Genomic DNA, 22,239 nt, shown 5'->3' with positions numbered 1-22,239 from the left:
TGGCTCTGCTGTCAGGTCCTGATGTAAAGAGACCCAGGTATGCTTGCACAGTTGATCTATTTACAAGGATGGTGAATGAAGTTCTGCCCTCTCTTATCATTACTGGTCCAGAGAATAAGGATGGTTATTTTATTTTGACTTAGTGAATGTGTGTGCTTCTTTGGGTATGAATGTATATGGATATTGTTTCAGCTATCCATTTGTGGATTATATAGATAGATTATAACTTAATACCTTTTGTGTATGGTGTAGACTATTTTTTATATTTATAGCACGAGTCCACACATACACCCATCCACAGGAGGGCAGGATTGTTGATGTTTTGCCTCTGTAACACCATACACATATAGGATTGCTGGACTTTGCTTTTGCTGGATAATGAGGGTGCAACTCTCATTTTATGTACCATACCCATTCTCTGCTAACTGAACAGGGGCTACAGTGGAAAGGAGACAAAACCAAATTGTCTCTGCTCAGCTGAGGATTCGAACCCTGGACTCTGGTTGTGAGCTGAATTTGCTAACCACTACACCATAATGTCATTAGTGTCCATTTGCAATTAAATGAATGTAAATATTAGCACTAACAAAACCTGTTGGGTTTGATCATTGTATCTTGTAATTGTGGATTGTAACTCATTAATGTCCATCACGAAACTGACAGTCCATCTTCAAGATACAGTGGCACCGACACATTCTCTCTCTCTCTCTCTCTCTCTCTCTCTCTCTCTCTCTCTCTCTCTCTCTCTCTCTCTCTCTCTCTCTCTCTCTCTCTCTCTCTCTCTCTCTCTCTCTCTCTCTCTCTCTCTCTCTCTCCTAACTACTACTCTGCTTTGCCAATTTGTAGGTCCCATCTTCAGAAGCAGTGTGCAGATATTATATTAATTTTCTGTTAGTTTTATAGATACCTTCCCTGTTTTGGAAGCAACCATGTGTATTAAATTGTTGAAAGTTACATGCACTGGGTTTGCTTTATGAATGTGAAGTGTAAATGCTAAAGACAAATATGAAGTAATTTTATCATAGCTATTTAAAAATGCAGGTGCCATTTTTTTATTGGTCAGTATCAAGTAATGAGTATTAAATGGTAATGCTGAAAGGTGTGAATGTAACCTACATTAAGTCCTAATTTTGATGGTTATTGCAGTCAAAACAGTTTTTCTCGAGAATTCTCTCCAGAGATTTGTTCAATCTTCCATGGTGTTGTTGGTGGCAGCCAGTCCTAGATCAGTTGTTGCTGCATTGGACTGAACTGAGATAATTTATGTCAGTGGTCTTTAATTGCCAACTTTTATAATTTAAGTATATGGGATGCTTCCTAGAAGTTGATCCTGTTCATTACACTGCACCTGCATGGTTGTGATCGAGCCAAGTGATTTGAGTAGGCAGGGTTTCCGGACACTTCTTGAATTTGATGAAGTTGAAGACTTCATTATATGACAACACTCCTCCGAAATGACATACACAACCTGGTGGCATCCCATCTCGTTTTCATGAGTTATGATTCTGTCATATGTTGGAGTTGTAGAATCAGCCTTATTTTATGATTGTAAGACATTAGGGCAAACATTTATATTCAGAATATAACTAGAATTATTTATGTGTTTTATAAGAACCTCATGTTCATCTCTTTCCTAAAACAGCTTCCATGAAGTTGAGAGTTCTCTGTCAACTGTAACAATACTGTCCCTCCCAGATGCTGACTGTACAAGGGCCTTATCAGTCCTTGTATGAAGTATGGCTCACATGTGTTGGGAGGCTCAGTACATAGCTATTTTTAAATGGCAGAATCAAAATATTTTCATCTCATCAGTACCTTTCTGTAACTGACAAATTCACTCACCTATAATCTATTTCTTCTCTACTTTTATTATTGTTATGTTTACTGTTATCTCAGCTTGTTATTTGCATGCCTTTAGTTCTTCTTATATCCTTGTTGTACAAACTAACTACCTTCATCCCTATTTTGCTCACATTACTGGAAGAGTTAACCAATGTATATTTCTTATCTTCCCTTACTTGTAAATCCTTGAACTTTGCTTGATTCTGTTTTTCCACTTACTTATAACTTAAGCTCTTAAGCTCTTACAGGAGTATCTTGACACCTCCAAAACTAAATTAGTAAGCTGATGGGAGTGTTTTATACTCAGTTTTTAGAGAGCAGCAAACAAATTAATTAATTATTTATTTATTTATTTATTTATTTAATCAATTAATTAATTAATTAATTTATTTATTTATCTATGTTTTAGCAGCTCTTGGCTTGCCTCCTTTATACATATGATGAATAACAATCACCAAGCAAACTGTCAAATAAATATTTATACCATCATGTAAAAATTCCATCCATATTTTGCATTAGTGCTCTACATAAAGAAAGACAAGTTCCAGCACAACATTCATAATTATGAACTCTTGCAAAGTTTCTGTTAAGTTGATTCATCATTAATGTGAAAGGACTATCTTTTGTTTGCATGACTCAGCTAAGTTTGCCAAGCTGCACAGTTATCACCATCCTCTGAATGAAGTCTTCAGTTGTTACTAGTTCCATTTCTCTCTCTCTCTCTCTCTCTCTCTCTCTCTCTCTCTCTCTCTCTCTCTCTCTCTCTCTCTCTCTCTCTCTCTCTCTCTCTCTCTCTCTCTCTCTCTCTCTCAGTAAACAAACAAGAAAGTAATGCATTATTTTTCCCCTTTCAGGTTGTAGAGCAGCAACAGGTCTCAGAAAAACTCCAAAGAGAACTAGAAATGTTAGCAGAATATCAGACTCGAAATCGTCAGCAGGCTGAAGCACAGCGTAACCGTGAGAAGAGGGAGCTTGATGAAAGGGTAGGAATGAGGAGAACCTTATTACAGCAAAAGGTAGGTTTCCTTACTTATTAGAGAGGTACTGAAGTTCAGGACAGTGTTTCAGTGATATGTCTCAGAACTGTGCTTTTGTTGTGAATAATTTTTTTCAAGTTCACTAGTTTGTGTTTGCAAGTACACCTTTAGTGATGAATTGGGGTTATATCTCAGAGTTTATGTTGATAGTAGATAAAGAATCCTGTGTTTTATTTCATGTCATATGAGTAAGTATTCAGGTCCCGATACAGATAATGTTTATTTTAGTTTTCCTTGCTCCTTTCTCATGTAGCACATTTGGCACCAATGGGCTGGCTTACCAGTCTCTCTATAACTACCTCTATTTTCTTGTCTTAGTTCAGACTACACTTGTTTCTATCATCAGTGTAATCATTCTCTCTCTCTCTCTCTCTCTCTCTCTCTCTCTCTCTCTCTCTCTCTCTCTCTCTCTCTCTCTCTCTCTCTCTCTCTCTCTCTCTCTCTCTCTCTCTCTCTCTCAGACTTAGTTCTTATTATCCTGTATGATACAGTTTCTTTGAAAAATGGTGTTCTGGTTCTTTGACAAAAGTAGGGGAATACAGGTGACTATGTATGTAAACATTTTGTCTTGGCAACGTCTGTTAAGAGAACTATCAGGCCAGTAAATATGGATTAGTAAATAATTCTGCTTTTACCTCATACTGTTGACCACGTTCCATAACGAACCTCTGTTTCTTTATTCACATTTAAAAGGATGTTGAAATGCCATCTCAAGATGGCATTTCTAACAAGAGTGCTGGATTATCAACATCATCAAAGTGAACTCATTTTATTTTTCTGTTACATAGTGTTTTCATGTGTTATTTTCACAAGGATGTGAATAAATAATGATCCCATTCCTCAGATGACAGAGGAGGCGGCTCGATTTGAGCATGAACGTCGTGAGCGAGTGAGGTTGATGAAGGAAAAGCATGGAAGGGAGATGGAGGATTTTGATAATGAATCCCAACGGTATGGTTTTAGGTAAGTCTTAGTAGTTGCAAATGAAAATTGGTATTATTATTTTTCATGTATATTTTCTGGTTTAGTCATTAAGATGAACCACAGTAAGCTTACATTATATATATATATATATATATATATATATATATATATATATATATATATATATATATATATATATATATATATATATATATATATATATATATATATATATATATATATACATACATACATACATATGTACATACACGTACACATCATATATTATGGCATATAAGACGACATGAATCATCCTAAAAAAGACAAAAGAAAGGGGGTCAATTTATATGCCAGATACGAAAATAATGGCCTTAAAATTTTATACAAATTACAATTGTAAATAACAATGACAATTTTTGGTAAGTTAGACAAAGTAAAATAGGAATCCATTTCGAGAAAATGCGCTGAAGCGTATTCCCGTTGAAAAGTGTGTAAACAAAATTTAATGCAGTACAACTACAAATCTCTGCTGGCTTTGTATATGAATGGATAAAGTAGGATTTGCCAGTCTTTCCCAAAGCAGAAGGAGGAGTTATATAAAGGTCTTCAAGGCATGGAACCCAAAGCTAAGCGGTAAAGGAAAGCAAACTGAGGGTAAGGTGAATCTCTCCAGCTTGCAGTGTTGCATAGGGATGAAATCCATATACTGAGAAAAAAAACTTCCAGAATGTCAGTGTATCTAATCAAAAGAAACATGATATATAGAAGATTATGGCCAACAGCCAGACACACTGGTGGCTCAAGGCAAGGGTTTGTTTATGTTTAGGAAAATTCCATATAATTTTATAGCATCTTCATCCATCCATCCTTTTTCATGAAAATGTACAAAAATAACTGGTGAGAATTTTATTATAGGTTTAATTTTGCACTTTAAGATGATGGTACCTTATTACTGGTAATACATTTTATTCATTGTACTAGTATATTACTCTCTCAGTTGTCTGGTGTTCACTGACCCAAACTTCACCACAGATGGTTTGGTAGTTTGGGTGTCATCTTATACCATCAATATCAGCTAAAACCATTAAATTTCAACTGAAATTTTGGCATCATCTTATCTGAAAGTCGTCTTATCTGCTGAAATATATGGTGTGTGTGTGTGTGTGTGTGTGTGTGTGTGTGTGTGTGTGTGTGTGTGTGTATATATATATATATATATATATATATATATATATATATATATATATATATATATATATATATATATATATATATATATATATATATATATATATATATATATTAAGTATACTCAGATGCAATGTAGATTTAATAAGGCAAGATTGAAAATGCACAAAAACCCCATGTATTTTCATAGATATGCATTTGCATAACTTCTTGGTACATATATTAATGTTGTCATGTAAAAACTTTTTCAGTGCCCTTCAACTTGTGGAATCATCAACTGAGCGATGGCCGGATGAATTCTGTCTGACTGGACCCATGCTTTCCTTATCCCTCCAGCATTTTGAGTAACTGGTTGATTTTTAGCTAGTGTAGGAACTTGAAAATATTTGACAAGTTGTTCTTTATAGGCTGTATTATTTTCCAGGTATGAATATAAATTTGAAACTTTTTTAAATATTTAATTAGCCTTATTTATGAAATACCATTGTCACCTAATATTTATTTGCTGTATATCCAGATAATGGTTAAGAATTGCTAAATCTGGTCTATGTGTGACCAGGAAATTTCCATAGATGCCCGGGCTACAAAGGTGCTCGTGTGGCCTCGACGCCAGTGTGCTTTAGATTTCCTTCCTCCCATTGTGAAAACAAGTTGGATTGGCATTTCTTCAGTAAGCAAGACTGGTTATGACATTTGTGTCTAGTTGAAAGGACTGCTGCTTGCAAGATAGATAAATAATCAGAATTCAGTACTTGAAGCTATAATGCTTGTCAGAATTTGTTATTTAATAAATTAGTGTATGTATCTGTCCAATAACTGCTGTAGACATTGCTGACTACTAGTTTAAACCCTATAGGGATCAGTAAGTGGAAGGTGTCAAATCAAGGTTAATTTTCTTGGTAGGAGAAGAGACTAGTTGACAAATTATCTTCCTCTTACATTTTCTGCTCACTTCATACATGTTGATCTTGTCATTAATAGTAATTTGGGCACTGCTGTTCTAAGTTTGCTGCCCAGACCTTCAATACAGATCAGTGAAACACAGACACTAATGATCATAGAGTTCTGATGTTCATCACTGCAAGCACAGATTCACCTTTTTATAGATTACCTGATGCTAAACTCAGACAAGCATGGAAATTTTATAATGAACCAAAAACAGCATTAATCTTTTTATGAACTAGGCTTGCTTAATTTTTCTGTAATATTTTTCTTTTCAAAGTAAGTAAAAAGAAAGTGATGGTATCAGTTGACAGTAGAGAACTTTCTTTGCTCAATATCATCAAGTTATGTAAGAGAAATGGAGCCAGTAATTGTAAACCAGGAAGGCTCATGTTTCAGCATTGCCATACTGATAATTTCCATCTACTGCTCATTAATCTCTGGTCTTGTCTCAAATGATTTAACATGTGAACCGTGTGATTATATTGTTATTTGTGACATGGTCAGCCATTATCAGCCCATATATATATATATATATATATATATATATATATATATATATATATATATATATATATATATATATATATTATAGTATCTATAGATATTTTTATTTATCATCATGGAACTGGTTGATTCAGTAGGAATACTAGTTGTTGCCAGGAAGCTTTCCCTAGTCAATGATGGCAACATTACATATATATATATATATATATATATATATATATATATATATATATATATATATATATATATATATATATACTTTCATTAGTAGTTGAATTATTGTATATTTCAATTCACTGTCTTATTTAAATCAGAATAGGCATTGTCTTCTCTTGTTATCCTGTTTCATTTTTATCATTCTCATCATCCTCTACTTGTATGGCTTTTAGTTGCTGACTTAATCACAAATATTTGGGGACTACAAAGTCTAATTGCATTTTTCAAACATCTGTTATGCCAAAAACATGGTGTGCATGATCTTTATATAGTCCGCAAACATGTAAATTTTATGGCCAGTCAGTGCTTTTAGAGTAAATTAATTTTACCCCCCCAAAAAAAAAAAAAAGCTGGTTCTAATTCAGTCTTTGCTTTAATGCACACTGCAGAGATCATTAAAAATTTTGAATTATTTTATGTGAAGTATTTTTGTGTGGCAGTAAGAAGTATAAATGTGATTTTTAGTTTTTACCAACTAGAAAATATTAATTTGTCACTTTAACTTGTAGTGATTTTCACTTGTATCAATGCTACAGGAGCTAGAATGTGATAAGTAAGCATTATTCAGGGAAAATGAGTATTGATGTTTCCAAACCAACATCCTAATTTAGAAAAAAAATCTAAAATACTCCAGCTCACGAGTTTTCACTCTTCTCTTTGCCACACAGAACTTCAATTTTGACCCAGTTGCCATTTGACCATATGTCACATTAATATATTGCCTGAAATCTTAACTCTCTGACCCAGCAGCATCATTGGTTTCATCCACCATGAGTCCTGGTCGGCTTCATCACAAAACATTCTCAGCCTTGAAGTAGGCCAAGGCTAGTTGTTTGTATGTTACATCATTCCAGCCTTTTAATGTGTGAGTTATTTATGTATTTTTTGTTATTGTTTTATATTAACTTTTATGTAGTTCAACTTGGAGTTGATTTACCAGTGTTTTAATGCTCAAGTTTATGAAGTCAAGACTTGTGAAGGGTATCCACCAACAGTAATAATAAACACAGTTAAATAGATCTTTGGTAACTGCTGATGAGACAGAACAAATCAGTACATTGCTTCAAAATTAAGCTTGTTGCATCCATGTAGATTTTTCAGCTAAGCAATATATGAGTGTTGCAGTACTGTGGAATTGAATGGTTAAATTGACAAAATGAGAGATCAGTATTAAGTCTCAAACATTGAATTGTTAGTTAGTCTTTGTGTGAAAGACAAACTGTGGAGTGTATGTGTGGATGTTTGAGATTATATATGGCAGTGATGGTTATTCTTTTTTTATTGCATGTATATATAATCCACAATGATTATAGAAATAAAAATGGGTGTTAATCATAACTATCAGTCAACCATTGGTATTTATTGTATTACAATCTAGTTAGACTTGTTACTTTGAGCTTAATGAGACAAAGTGTTTAATTAGCTGCTAAGATGTTTCTGGGTCATGGACTGGGTGTACACAATCTCACATGGGATGCATCTTAGTCCATTCTTGCTGTATCTTGCCCCAAATGAATCATTTCATCTCTGTCATGCCCTTTATTACTTGTACATTATAATGTATATGTTATCTTTTGTACACGTGGCTATTTCTTTCTGTACCATGTTCAGTATGATTTGTCAGTTATTTTGTCATTTGTATTATATCATTGGTATACTTTTCTAATGGTTTATAGCTTTGTATGAATTTACTTTTTTTTTTTTTTTTTTTTTTTTTTTTTTTTTTTTTGACAAATTTGTATCAGTCACTTTTTATACAGTTACTTGTACAGTATTTCTTTCTGTTTTCTTCAATGTAATTATCATTATTAATATTTGTGATAATAAGTGATATTGATCATTGGATATGATCCAGCCATATCTTGGTCATGTTTCATATAAGGTAAAGATGAATTTCCTTTCTTAAATATTTAATATCTTTATCTTCTTTGTCAGTGGTTCTGTTGATAGTGGCAGGCCATGTGTAAACTTTCCTTTACCACATACTGCATCCATGTGTTCCTCCATAAACTTTAGTCATGGATAACTGTCTCAGTATCTGAGTGAAAGGATGCATTGTTTTTCTTGGGTGCCGCATTCCACATGTTTCCCCATTCAACCCTTGCCTCACCTTTATATGGCAATTAAAAATGAGTATCAATGTTATTATTTACTTTTATTTATTATTATTATTGTTATTATTATTATTATTGTTATTATTATTATTATTATTATTATTATTATTATTATTATTATTATTATTATTATTATTATTATCATTTTCATTTTCATTTTCATTTACATTTTTCATTTCATGGAGAAAATTGTATATATATACACCTTGTATGTTATTAACTTATTGCAATCACTGAGGTATCCCACCACCCTCTATTAGATCTAGCTTATTCATGGAAGGAAAATTATATTTAGTTCAATACTGAAATCTACACTGTTATAGGATTTGATGAGCATGCCTTGTGAGATATCTACCACACTGACTGGTAGATAATTGCATTGTAACACCAGATCTACCAAACAGATGTGTTGTCTAGGACAGTCTCCAGATTTCTCCTCACTGGTGAGGTAATATTGTATTCCAACATGCACTCCCTTCTCAGTAACAGGTCTCAGCTGTAGGATCATCTTTAGTGTTCAGTGTAATTTTTGTTGTGGCTAGGTATTTCCCTAGATCTACCTCTCTCAGTGGCCCATGTCATATTGAATGAAGTTAATTTTGTTGTTTTTTTGTTTTATTAGTCATGTATTTATCATTTATCACTTTTTTTATTTGCTTAAAGTCTTTTCTTTTTCATATAATTCTATTGAGAATTGATTGACTGTTAGCTCAAGCTTGGTATGTTGTATTTTTATGTATTTTTAATAGTTTCATTGCATATTTTGTAATATTTTGTGTAATTAACATATTCCCATTGCAAATCATTTATTTGAGATCTTTGAATTTTTATCATTTTGAGTTGACCCATTGTGTACATATTTCCAGTGGAACCTTTAGATCCTTCCTTGCTGTGCCTGTTTTATCTGTAAAAGCCTTTTTTGTATCCCTTTTCCTGTTTTAGGAACTATCCTCTGCAGTCTTTTCTGTATATATTTTGTATTATTTTAATTTCTCTTTCTGCTTTTGGCCCTCTTTCATGTTGTAGAATCATTCATGTCACTTAACCCTCCTCTGTTTAGAAATTCCAGGTAATTAAAAAAAAAGATCATAAGTATTTACAGCGTTACAAACATGTGGTATGATCCAGGCATATCAAGATTGCATTTACCACCCACTTTGGTGAACATGGCATCTGACTGTATACTACCTCATGGGCAGTTTGTTTCTTCATTGAAGCTATGTGATGATTTATCTAGTTGTAGCTGTCATTAAAAGTGCAATCACGTTGCCCTCCAAGACCGGGGCACCAGTGGAAGTACCACCCTCCGTGATGTTTGGTGCTCATGCGTAGTGTCCGGTGGATGCCCCTTGCATCGATATGAATGAATTTCACGTTGCAGTTCAGACAAGTGAGGATGCATTTTTGTATGGGTCTCTGTGTTTGTAATGTTGAAAAAAATTTTGTGTCTGTATATAAGGAAATACATGATGCTTCCAAATCTAAGTGTTATTTTTACTGTTCCAGCTTTATTGTACAGATGTACATAATTGTATGTTATATTAATCTGAGTCATCTTCAAATTTCCTGCATCTGCTGACCTCAGCTGATGTGCTTTTATAAATTGTTGCATTATCTCAGTATTTTGTAGCTGTGAAACATCCATACTGCCACTTCACCAAAATTGTAATGTTTTATATGGGGGAATACTTCAGCAGTTGGGTAATGGATAGTTACACTATTAAATAAGGAGGATAATTTCTTGTACTTATTTTGTTGATTTGAAATTCTAATTGCTTAATTCTCTCCATGATTGAGATGATCTTTGTTCTTAGCATGTTATTGGATATACTACAATGCATTCATATGAAAAGACAGTAAATCTGTAATCATCTTCAGTACAAGAATTCCCTCCCACTTAACCTCTCTTGCTAAATTCACTATTACTTTCCAAAACTCGTGAAGCTTCCCACACAGCCATACACCTCACCTAGCACTCAGTGTGTAGAGCATTATGGATGTCCTCAATTGCTGAATGATTAATTTCAAACATGCGAAATCATTTTAGTTTTGCATTGAGGTGTGAATCTGTGGGGATGTAAAGTTTTGTAGTTTAGTGACAATTAAAGCTATATTGAATTCCCATTGTTTTAATAGTGCATTACTAAAGCCAGATGTGCTCATTTATCAGGTAGTGGGCTCATAAGTATCAGCTACATATACAATGAGAGGGAGGGAAAGAGAACATGTAAATAAAATGTGTATGAAAGAGACGGTAAGGTATGGAAGTTGGAATGAACACATATATATATATATATATATATATATATATATATATATATATATATATATATATATATATATATATATATATATATATATATATATATATATGCTTCTCTGAGTGAGTCAAGAACAACAATTGCAAGTGTTAATGGAAAAGAAATTGATGCAATAAAGACAGTTGTATGATCCTTTTATTGGCAGGATTAAGAGTAAGCTGGTGGTACGTATATACATATTGATTCTGCTTTAATAATTCATATTAGATAAATTATTTAATATTTAGACAAAAAAAAAAAAAAAAAGGAAAATTAGTTGAAAATAAACTCTGAAGTTTAGTGAGTTAATGGCACCAATAGGTTTTAGGGTTGTCATATATCGTGAGAATAATTTTAAACTTGACAAAGATAACATTGCAATGTGATCTTTGATTATATATATATATATATATATATATATATATATATATATATATATATATATATATATATATATATATATATATATATATATATATATATATATATATATATTATTTATTTATTTATTTATTTATTTATTTATTTATGGACTACCAATCAAAATTCCATCTGTATTTATTTGTCTGTCTGTCCATCTATATATAATAGTAATGCTTATTAGTACCAGCGGCAACAGTAGCACCAGCAGCAGCAGCAGCAGGAGCAGCAGCAGTAGTAGTAGTAGTAGTAGTAGTAGTAGTAGTAGTAGTTGCTGTTGTTGTTGTTGTTGTTGTAATAGCAGTAGTAGTAGTTGTTGTAGTTGTTGCTGTTGTTGCAGTTGTTGTAGCAATAGTAGTAGTAGTAGTAGTCGTAGCTGTTGTTGTTGTTGTTGTAGCAGCAGCAGCAAGAGTTCAACATATCCATATAAAATAACCAATTAGAAAGAGATAAACCTTTACAGAACCGCACGAAATAAAATTTGAACATTGGCGGGTGCAACAATAATACTGCCTAGCAAGCAAGACCGACACACCAATAACACAAAACCCACAATAACCGTATAACTCAAAACCTCAATGGAGAAAACGATATAATATTTTTTCATGAACCATTGTATGCCACAAATTTCAATCCTAGCGGCGTAATAGCGATAATAGACAATAATAAGAGTAGAGGCCGTGAGGGGCAGTGCGGCGGCGCCATATTGCGTGTTGTTGTCATGATGAGGGAGTGTGGAGTTACCAACGACTAGGATTTGTTACCGCCATGGCTGTCGACTTTTGTGACTATTTCTGGGTACGACTCTTTTACTTTAGGCCGGGGCATGCAGGAGAGGGGCGTGGATGGTGTGGTGGAGGCGTGGTAAGGGGGGAGAGATAGTGAGGTAAGGGGCGGCCATCAGCTGATCCACCCACATCCTTAACTCGCATTTCCTCTCCGCCCCCCTTCATGCATTATTGCCTTCTCTCCCTCTCACCTTTTCTCCTTAGACCGGTTTCGTGTTTTATCTCTTCTTCGTTTTTTTAAACTTCATATTTCTTCTGTGGTTAGCTACAATTCTTTCCTATTAGTAATTTCGTGTATTATTATTAAGGTTGGTTTTATGTTTCCTTCAGCGTTTTGATTCGATTTCATTTTATTTTCCTATTTGTGTTTTGATTTGTATCTCGTTTTTTCACTTACTTATTTCGTGTTTCCTTCTTTATTCTCATTACCTTGGTTCATTTCATGCTTTCTTGCTCCTCAGAGTTTCATGATTTTCCGTGGTCAGTTTAATATTTATCTTTCAGTCACCTCTTAGTTATTTTGTGTTTTCCTTCTATTCTCATTACTTAGGCTGGTTTCATGTTTTCTCACGTCTCCAGTTTCTTAATCCGATTTCATCATTTTTCTGTTGTTAGTTTTATTTATATGTCTATTATCTCATAGTTATTTTGTGTTTATCTTTCTATTTTCATTATTTAGGTTAATTTCATGTTCTTTCCCTGAAAATTTTCTTAAGGGTAATTTAGTTATTTTTTCTTTGCATTGTTCCTGTCTTTTTTCCTCGATGCTCCTTCTTTAGCATAATTTCAGATTTTATTAGAGTTTTTGTGTCTAAGAGTCTTCATAAATAATATTAGCCAGTTGGTTTGTGTAATTATGTGATGAATCGGCAGTTTTGTACAGTACTTCTTATTTATTAATTTTTATGCAAGTGGATGGGGTGGGAAAGAGCAGTTGTAGCGAGGGGAAAAGTAAGCATTTACTATCTAACTAACCAAGCTTTATGTTAATTGTTGGAATTGCTGTATGTCAGTTTACCTGGTTGACTACCTTATTACTCTTGCCAGTCAAGCAATTATAGGAAATTGTTTGTGAAATACTAGGGTCAATTGAGTCTATCAAACTAACCAGACATTACCTTAGTCATGGGAACTGCCTTACCTGGGTTACTCATCTGGTTGGCTATTTGTTTACTCTGGCCAGTCAAGCAAGTTAGAGAGGGGTATTATTTTAGATTTACACCTTCATACTCTGCAACACTGGGAATGTGATTTTTGTATACCTTACTGGATTCCAGGAAACTTTATCTCTGAGTTTCCGTGGGGAAATCCAGTTTTCTAAATAGACAATGGCACTTCCTCCCAAAAAATCCCTAGACCTGATCTTGTAGGATAGGTTAGGTTAGATTAATATCCCTGAGGGGGGTTGAGGAAAGCATAACCCCCAGCTAGGTTAGGTTAGATTAGTATCCCTGGAGGGGGGCCAGGGTGGAACAGCCTCTCCCAGCTATGTTAGGGGGATAGGGGGATTATGGTGTAAATCTGAAAATTTGCCAGTTCAGGAAGTTGTTTGTGAGTTACTAAGTTAGCTCAAGGATGTAGGTATGCCAGTGTGTTGGAAGTAGGGATCATGTTGAAATAGCATTAGTGTTTTTATCTGAGGGATAGGTTAGGCTAGATTTAGATTCATTCAGTTCATTGATATCACTGCTGATCCTTTCATTGCTTTGATTGCGGTTTAAAGAACCTTCATGTTTTGCCAAGATATATATGTAAACAGTTAGTGTCTGAAAATTTGGCTAATGCTCTTGAGAAAGGGTAGGGCACGTGAGACAGATGGGAAGGCTGGAAAATGCTGTGGTTAGGTAACAGGCAACACAGTTGTAGTAATAAACGGCTCTAAATCTCAGTGGGATCAAGTAATTAGTGGGGCACCACAGGAATGAGTTTTAGGAGCATTATTAATTTTAATATTTATTAATGACCCATATAGACAGTGGGATTAGTATCAATGTTACTAAAATTTGCAGATAATGAAGATGAGTAGATTAATTAGATCAGATTTGGATGTCATAGCCTTGCCGGCAGACTTGGATAGGATGAATGAATGGACAAACAGATGGTAAATACAGTTTAATATTAACAAATGCAAAGAACTTAGCATAGGTAGAAGAAACCCACACAATAGGTACACAATAAAGAATTAAGTCCTGGTAAGTTCAGAGAATGAAAAATATTCAGAAGTTATACTTAGCTCTGATCTTGGCCTAAGAAAACAATGCATAGAGGCCTGAAATTAAGCATTTTGGGTATTGGGATTCAAAAGCAAAAAGTAATATTTAAGTTATGTTTGGACACTGGTCAGACTTCATCTAGATTGAGCATATTGCAGGCAGGATATAGGTCTATTAGAATCAGTACAAAGGAGAATGACTAAAAAGGTACAGGGGATAGGGGGATTCCTTATGAAATGAGACTGAAACTTTTAAATTTACATTCCTTAGAGAGACATATGTCTACCATCTCACACACCAGTAAGTTTTGTAAGCTTTCTTTCCAATACCTCTTGTGTTGGCAGGCATTTGTGGCCTCTCTGCATGCTTCGCATAACTTTGATCTAGAAGCAATTTTTTTTCTTTGAAACTCATAAGTAGGCATGTACTTTATGTCACTATACTCACAAGGAAATTATCTTCATGATGATCACATAAAAAATTGTCAAAAAAGTAATTTTACTAATTTTTCCCTCAAAAAATAAATACAAAACAAGAAAAAAGAATGTTCATGACCTCATAGCTCATGGCATTTCCTGTGAGCATTCTGCACGCCACACATTAACTTAACTGTCTTTTTTATGAGCTTCACAATGGTACTATTGTCATTGTGATATGTCAGTTATATCTCAAGAAAACAAAGGAAAACTGAAATCAGCATTCATCTCAGATTATGTGCAGATAGCCTGAGTCATGGGCTGAAACTGTTTATTCTAGGAAGCATCAGCGTTGCCAGTTCATTTCTCTTGTGAAACTTATCCTCATCTTTATTTAAATCACCAAAAACTGATACTCTTGACCAGAAACTTTATTTTTAATGTATTTAAATAAGTCTTTGATGCACTTCTATGTCAGTACAATTTCACATGAAGCCATTTTGATGCACATGTGTGTCTGGTGTGTGAGAGGGTTAAGAGGGGACTTGATAGAGGTCTTTAAGTGGTGTAGGGAATATAACAAGGGTGGTGTAAGCAGAATTCTCAGGATCAGTAATCAGGATAGAAGTTATGGGTTCAAGCTTGAAAAAGTTAAGATTCAAGAAAGAGATAGGAATGAATTGGTTCTCAAATAGAGTGGTAGATGAGTTGAATGGAATCAGTAATCAAGTTGTCATTGCTGTCATTAGGGAGCTTCAAAAGAAGATTAGACAAATTTATGGATGGGGATGATAAGTGGAAGTAGGTAGGTATATTTCATGCAGGGACTGCCATGTGTAGGCCTAATTTGTTATGTTACTATGTTCTTATAATACTGTGAAGTAATGTTAGCTAGGGTTTGGCAGGATGAAGGACTGAGTTCAGCCTCTAGGCCAGTGGTTCTTATTTTTTTTTATTTTTTATTTTTTTTAGCTGTGACCCAAAATCCTGTCTAGATTGACTGTGGCAAACCACATACTTTCATAAACACTCTTTTATTTAAAATTAAATCAGAGTAGATGTAGGCTATTTTTTCACCTCAAATGGTCTATGTCTCTATGATTTATTTAGCCTTAGATGTTAATGACTTAGGTATTCTATACACATGATTAATACTTTGATAGCATTTTGAGTATGTATATTGGATAAAAATTGTGTGTATATCCTTGGTGACCCATTGAAATGGCTTGGAAACCTAACTTTGGGTGACAACCCAGGAGTTAAGAACCACTACTCTAGGTCATATAACAATGAGTGGCATTTTAAAACAAAATCTTCTGAAGCATTTAATCTAACATGGGTGAGGAAGGCATACTCCTCCCTGGACTACCCTTGAGTTAAGGTGGGGAATATGGAAATAACCTTAGCCTACCTATTCCTAGACTGACTGTTTATTTCTTGGCAAAATGTGATACTTTTTTTAAGTCATGATCTACACAGTGAAGGGCTCATCAGTGAAATTAATGAACTGAATAAATCTAAACTCAACCAAACCTAACCCTGAGGTGAAAATGCTAATGTTATTTTAGTTTTATCTAGTTATGTAACTGCCATGCATCAGTCCCTTGGCTGTACCTTTTCAAGTCAGACTAATTCCCTTGCTTCAATCTTGCTGTATCTAGTGATTGCTTACCTTAATGATGGTAAAAAGGCTATGGATCTATATAACTCATAAGGGTTCCTTTTTTTAATATTCTAGAGTCTTGTTTGTGTTTTTTAATGCATTGCCACAGGGAGTGATCACAACAGTCTCAGGAAGACTTCCATTTATTGATGACTCTGGCATTAAAATATTTGCTCCTCTTTGTTGTCTTGGGTATGGTTTTGGAAAGTGTAATTGCCCTCTTGTTTGTATGGAGAGCTCCCTTGGGCCAAGGTTGAAAAACTGAGAGGTGTTGATGAACTCCAGGCTGTGTAGGATCTTGTAGGTCTGGATCACATGTCAAAACTAAATTAGACCAAATGTTATATCCTCATACCTGAGTTTCGCACCTTTCAAAATTGTGCTGACAAAATACAAGACCATGTCATCCTCAGTAGTGGCTGCTGAGAGACTGACAGTATAGTGCTTAGCTTCTTGATGGAGTTCGGATGCAGTTTAATGACGATAAAGAGGCTAGAGAACTATATAACTCACAAGGGTGTCATATACAAGGCTCTGAAAATATTAGGCAAGCCTGTAGTGTACACTAGTGATTGGTAAACTGAAGCATTGGCATTGTGAAATTGGTTGGACAACATACATACTATATTATAGACCCTTGGAACTCCAGCTTAACTATCAAAACCTTCACAAGAAAGCTTTATATTGATTATATTAGTTGATGAGAAGCTTTATAAAGCAGAGGCAAAATGGAACTTAAGTTAAATGTTCAAAATGTGTCAATGCTACTAATGTTTCCTGATGCTGGGGCTTAAAATACCTTAGTACTGCAGTTTAAGATATGGGGACAGCAACACCTATATGCTACATATTATATGAAACTGTACTAATACCCACTTTTAGGGATTAGGTGTATATATAATTTGAGGTTTTTGGATTTAGTGTGTTCTGTCATCCTGTGGAAATTATTGGATCTGTTGCGTAAGATTCTCACTTGTGTCACCTGTCAAAAGATTAGTGCACTCACCTTACTAGCATGCCATTCCTGTCTGATATCATGTATTTTTTTCTCTGTCTGCTGCTTACATTCCTCATTGCCACAGTGGGCCTCATTCACAGACACTTCTGTACTGCACATAATTGCTTTCAAAAGGCTCTAGTTGAAGCTAGTTTTTAAAGGTGTTTTTATGATTCTATTGACAGATGAACAAGGTTTCTACGTTACTATAAGGAGAAACACTTGAGAACCCAGTTAATAATTTGAGAACCCAGTTAATATTTGAAAATAGTCATGGTGAGAAAGCAGAGTTTCTGAATATGAGCCTTTCATACACCTTTCCCTGAGTCTGCACTGCTCATGTCACCTCCCCATGATGCAGTTGTGGTGGTGGTAAATGGTGGGGATGTATGAGTAGTGGCAGCCATATAGCAACTGTGATATGACAAAAGAGATAGTGAACAGTTATGGTGGTGATATCATGCGGAGATAGTGCTGCTGGAGGTACATGTGGTGAATGTTATCTGAAGGATTGTGAGAAAAGTATACTCTGAGCTTTTTTTTGTTTATTTGTTTATTTATTTATTCATTTATTTATTTATTTATTTTATTTATTTTATTTATTTATTTATTTATTTTTTTTGTGTGTGTGTGTGTAGATTCATGGTATCTTTGGTAATCTGAAAATGCTGTTCACAAAATTCTGAAAAGAATCATCACCCTCTTATGAGATATCCTGCTATTATGTAGTGATAGTAAAATTTCTCTCTCTCTCTCTCTCTCTCTCTCTGCAACAATAGTGTTTGAATATCTATTGAATAGCATAGTTAAATTTATTCTTTCTTTCCTGACAGGGAGAAGAACACAATGGGTGGAATGTTTTGTATCAAAATATGAAGCAGGGTCAAACTGCTAGTAAAGAGTTGGCAGAATTTTTCAAAGAAAGGTAAGAAATGTCCAATCAGAGTGTATCACATGAAAGAAGCTGCAGTTTTTAGTATGATTTATTTCTTATGAATTTGAGTTTCATTAGGAATTTTTTTTTTAAATGTTCATTTTATTTTCATAAGGCAGGGGAAATTCCAGAGAGGCTATTGATACTATTCTGTCTTGTATGTATTCAGTATATTAGTTGCCAGAAGACTGAAATGAAACTGAGATGCTGCAGGTAGTATTGATAATACTTGAAATGATGCATTTGTCATTCTTCTGCACAAAATTTACTAGCTACCATATAACTGATCTGTGGATACTTTTTTTCAGATGGTCAATAGATGAGACATACTCAAAGTCACTGGTAAAATTAGCAAACAAAGCAAATAGCAATACAGAGAAAGGAACCTGCGCTCCGATATTTGGGGTTTTACGGCAGTCATCAGAAAAGCTTTCCACAATTCACTCAACCACCGTCCAGCGAGTTCAGGAGTTAGTCAAGGAAGTAGTCAAGTATAACGATGAGCTGCACAAGAAACATAAAGTGGTAAGTCTTTTCTGCCATGTATTTAAATAGAGATGCTTTGAGTAACTTTCCTATACATTGACTCACAGCCATTCATTGTTTTCATGCGTATTTGTATTTCTACAGGGTGTAACATGAGTTTTTGTGGATGTTGACGGAGGTGAAAGTGTAGGTTACTCAAAGTCGAAAATGTTCTGCACACATAAGCATTTTGAGGTGTTGTTTAGCTGTGGTATGAAATTCAAGTGTGGCCTGTTGACAGGTAGAGTGGCTAGACTAGCCAGGGAACCACAGTCCATACACTCTAAATTAAATTATGCTATACAATCTAAACATATTCATTGTCACTGTCTCGGTGGGAAACTGTGTGTGACTGACTAACAGTCTGCTGATTTGCTGTTAGCCTTGATCCTTCCTACTCTCTGCCCAGGCAGGCAATGCACGGTGCCATGCAGTTTATTATTTTATTTGTCATTTATTACATCCTTACTATAGTTGGGTAATGTTTATTCCATTATTATCTTTCATCTTGTCGTGGGATGCTGTAAAGCTCCAAAACTTGTGGAAATCATTATTGAATAATTCACAATTTCATCACCGGACGTCCAAGTCAATGCATCCTGCCATGGCCCATCTGTTGTGTCTGTTGCCAGGCCACCCTTGAATTTCATACCACAGTTAAATGATGCCTCAAGATGCATATTTCTATAGAATATTTTTTACTTTGATTAACCTGTACTTTCACTTCTTGCAATATGTGCAGAAACTTATGTTACACCCTATATAAATTAAAGAAGAGATGTTTTAAACAATACTCATTCATAGGGGCTCTCAGCTATCAATACATATTCATATTCGCACATCTGACACATGTATTTTTGTAGGTTTATACATCATATATATATATATATATATATATATATATATATATATATATATATATATATATATATATATATATATATATATATATATATATATATATATATATATATATATATATATATATATATATATATATATATATATATATATATATATATATATATATAATTTTTTTTTTTTTTTTTTTTTTTTTTTTTTTTTTATGTAGGAGGGACACTGGCCAAGGGCAACAAAAGTCCAGTAAAGAAAAAAACTGCCCACTGAAATGCCAGTCCCAGAAAAGGGTCCAAAGCAGTTGTCAAAAATTGAAGGATAAGTGTTTTTGAAACCTCCCTTTTGAAGGAATTCAAGTCATAGGAAGGTGGAAAAACAGAAGTAGGCAGGGAGTTCCAGAGTTTACCATAAAAAGGGATGAATGATTGAGAATACTGGTTAACTCTTGCATTAGAGAGGTGGACAGAATAGGGGTGAGAGAAAGAAGAAAGTCTTGTGCAGAGAGGCTGAGGGAGCAGGGGAGGCATGCAGTTAGCAAAATCAGAAGAGCAGTTAGCATGAAAATAGCAGTAGAAGACAGCTAGAGATACAATATTGTGGCAATGAGAGAGAGGCTAAAGACAGTCAGTTAGAGGAGAGGAGTTAATGAGACGAAAAGCTTTAGATTCCACCCTGTCTAGAAGAGCGGTATGAGTGGAACCCCCCCAGACATATGAAGGATACTCCATACATGGACGGATAAGGCCCTTGTACAGAGTTAGCAGCTGGGGGGTGAGAAAAACTGGCGGAGACGTCTCAGAATGCCTAACTTCATAGAAGCTGTTTTAGCTAGAGATGAGATGTGAAGTTTCCAGTTCAAGATTATAAGTAAAGGACAGATTGAGGATGTTCATTGTAGAAGAGGGGGACAGTTGAGTGTCACTGAAGAAGAGGGGATAGTTGTCTGGAAGGTTGTGTCGAGTTGATAGCTGGAGGAATTGAGTTTTTGAGGCATTGAACAATACCAAGTTTACTCTGCCCCAATCAGAAATTTTAGAAAGATCAGAAGTCAAGTGTTCTGTGGCTTCCCTGTGTGAAATGTTTATTTCCTGAAGGGTTGAACGTCTATGAAAAGACGTGGAAAAGTGCAGGGTGGTATCATCAGCGTAGGAGTGGATAGGACAAGAAGTTTGGTTTAGAAGATCATTAATAAATAATAAGAGAATGGGTGACAGGACAGAACCCTGAGGAACACCACTGTTAATAGATTTAGGAGAAGAACAGTGACTTTCTACCACAGCAGCAATAGAACAGTCAGAAAGGAAACTTGAGATGAAGTTACAAAGAGAAGGATAGAAGCTGTAGGAGGGTAGTTTGGAAATCAGAGCTTTGTGCCAGACTCTATCAAAAGCTTTTGATATGTCCAAGGCAACAGCAAAAGTTTCACCAAAATCTCTAAAAGACGATGACCAAGACTCAGTAAGGAAAGCCAGAAGATCACCAGTAGAGTGGCCTTGACAGAACCCATACTGGCAATCAGATAGAAGGTTGTGAAGTGATAGATGTTTAAGAATCTTCCTGTTGAAGATAGATTCAAAAACTTTAGATAGGCAGGAAATTAAAGCAATAGGACAGTAGTTTGAGGGATTAGAACGGTCACCCTTTTTAGGAACAGGCTGAATGTAGGCAAACTTCCAGCAAGAAGGAAAAGTAGATGTTGACAGACAGAGCTGAAAGAGTTTGACCAGGCAAGGTGCAAACACGGAGGCACAGTTTCGGAGAACAATAGGAGGGACCCCATCAGGTCCATAAGCCTTCTGAGGGTTTAGGCCAGCAAGGGCATGGAAAACATCATTGTGAAGAATTTTAATAGGTAGCATGAAGTAGTCAGAGGGTGGAGAAGAGGGAGGAACAAGCCCAGAATCATCCAAGGTAGAGTTTTTAGCAAAGGTTTGAGCAAAGAGTTCAGCTTTAGAAATAGATGTGATAGCAGTGGTGCCATCTGGTTGAAATAAAGGAGGGAATGAAGAAGAAGCAAAGTTATTGGAGATATTTTTAGCTAGATGCCAGAAGTCATGAGGGGAGTTAGATCTTGAAAGATTTTGACACTTTCTGTTAATGAAGGAGTTTTTGGCTAGTTGGAGAACAGATTTGGCATGGTTCTGGGCAGTGATATAAAGTGCATGAGATTCTGGTGATGGAAGGCATAAGTACCTTTTGTGGGCCACCTCTCTATCATGTATAGCACAAGAACAAGCTGTGTTAAACCAAGGTTTGGAAGGTTTAGGTCGAGAAAAAGAGTGAGGGATATACACCTCCATGCCAGACCCCATCATCTCTGTTATACGCTCAGCACACAAAGACGGGTCTATGACA

General features: G+C 34.9%; 2 protein-coding genes across 14 annotated transcripts in view; both read left to right on the top strand.

Moving 5' to 3' along the window:
* The window catches only part of LOC135102060 (serine/threonine-protein kinase Tao-like), a 43,656-nt gene extending 33,401 nt beyond the window's left edge, over positions 1-10,255 (top strand). For all 11 annotated transcript variants that reach the window (XM_064006730.1, XM_064006723.1, XM_064006728.1 and 8 more), the window contains 3 exons: positions 2,697-2,858; positions 3,724-3,842; positions 5,243-10,255. In XM_064006730.1, coding sequence (XP_063862800.1) covers positions 2,697-2,858; positions 3,724-3,842; positions 5,243-5,339 — 378 coding nt within the window. In that variant the 3' untranslated portion in view covers positions 5,340-10,255. The remainder of the gene's footprint in view (positions 1-2,696; positions 2,859-3,723; positions 3,843-5,242) is intronic.
* A 1,890-nt stretch (positions 10,256-12,145) lies between these two features.
* LOC135102058 (F-BAR domain only protein 2-like) overlaps positions 12,146-22,239 on the top strand; it is a 56,610-nt gene continuing 46,516 nt past the window's right edge. For 2 of the 3 annotated variants that reach the window (XM_064006716.1, XM_064006717.1), the window contains exons 1-3: positions 12,146-12,288; positions 18,401-18,492; positions 18,810-19,026. In XM_064006716.1, the coding sequence (XP_063862786.1) occupies positions 12,259-12,288; positions 18,401-18,492; positions 18,810-19,026 (339 nt within the window). In that variant the 5' untranslated portion in view covers positions 12,146-12,258. The remainder of the gene's footprint in view (positions 12,289-18,400; positions 18,493-18,809; positions 19,027-22,239) is intronic. The other variant, XM_064006718.1, reaches the window with a different exon arrangement.

This window comes from Scylla paramamosain, chromosome 7, assembly GCF_035594125.1.
Source record: "Scylla paramamosain isolate STU-SP2022 chromosome 7, ASM3559412v1, whole genome shotgun sequence".
Lineage (NCBI taxonomy): Eukaryota > Metazoa > Arthropoda > Malacostraca > Decapoda > Portunidae > Scylla > Scylla paramamosain.
This window is presented reverse-complemented; position numbering and strand designations above follow the sequence as displayed.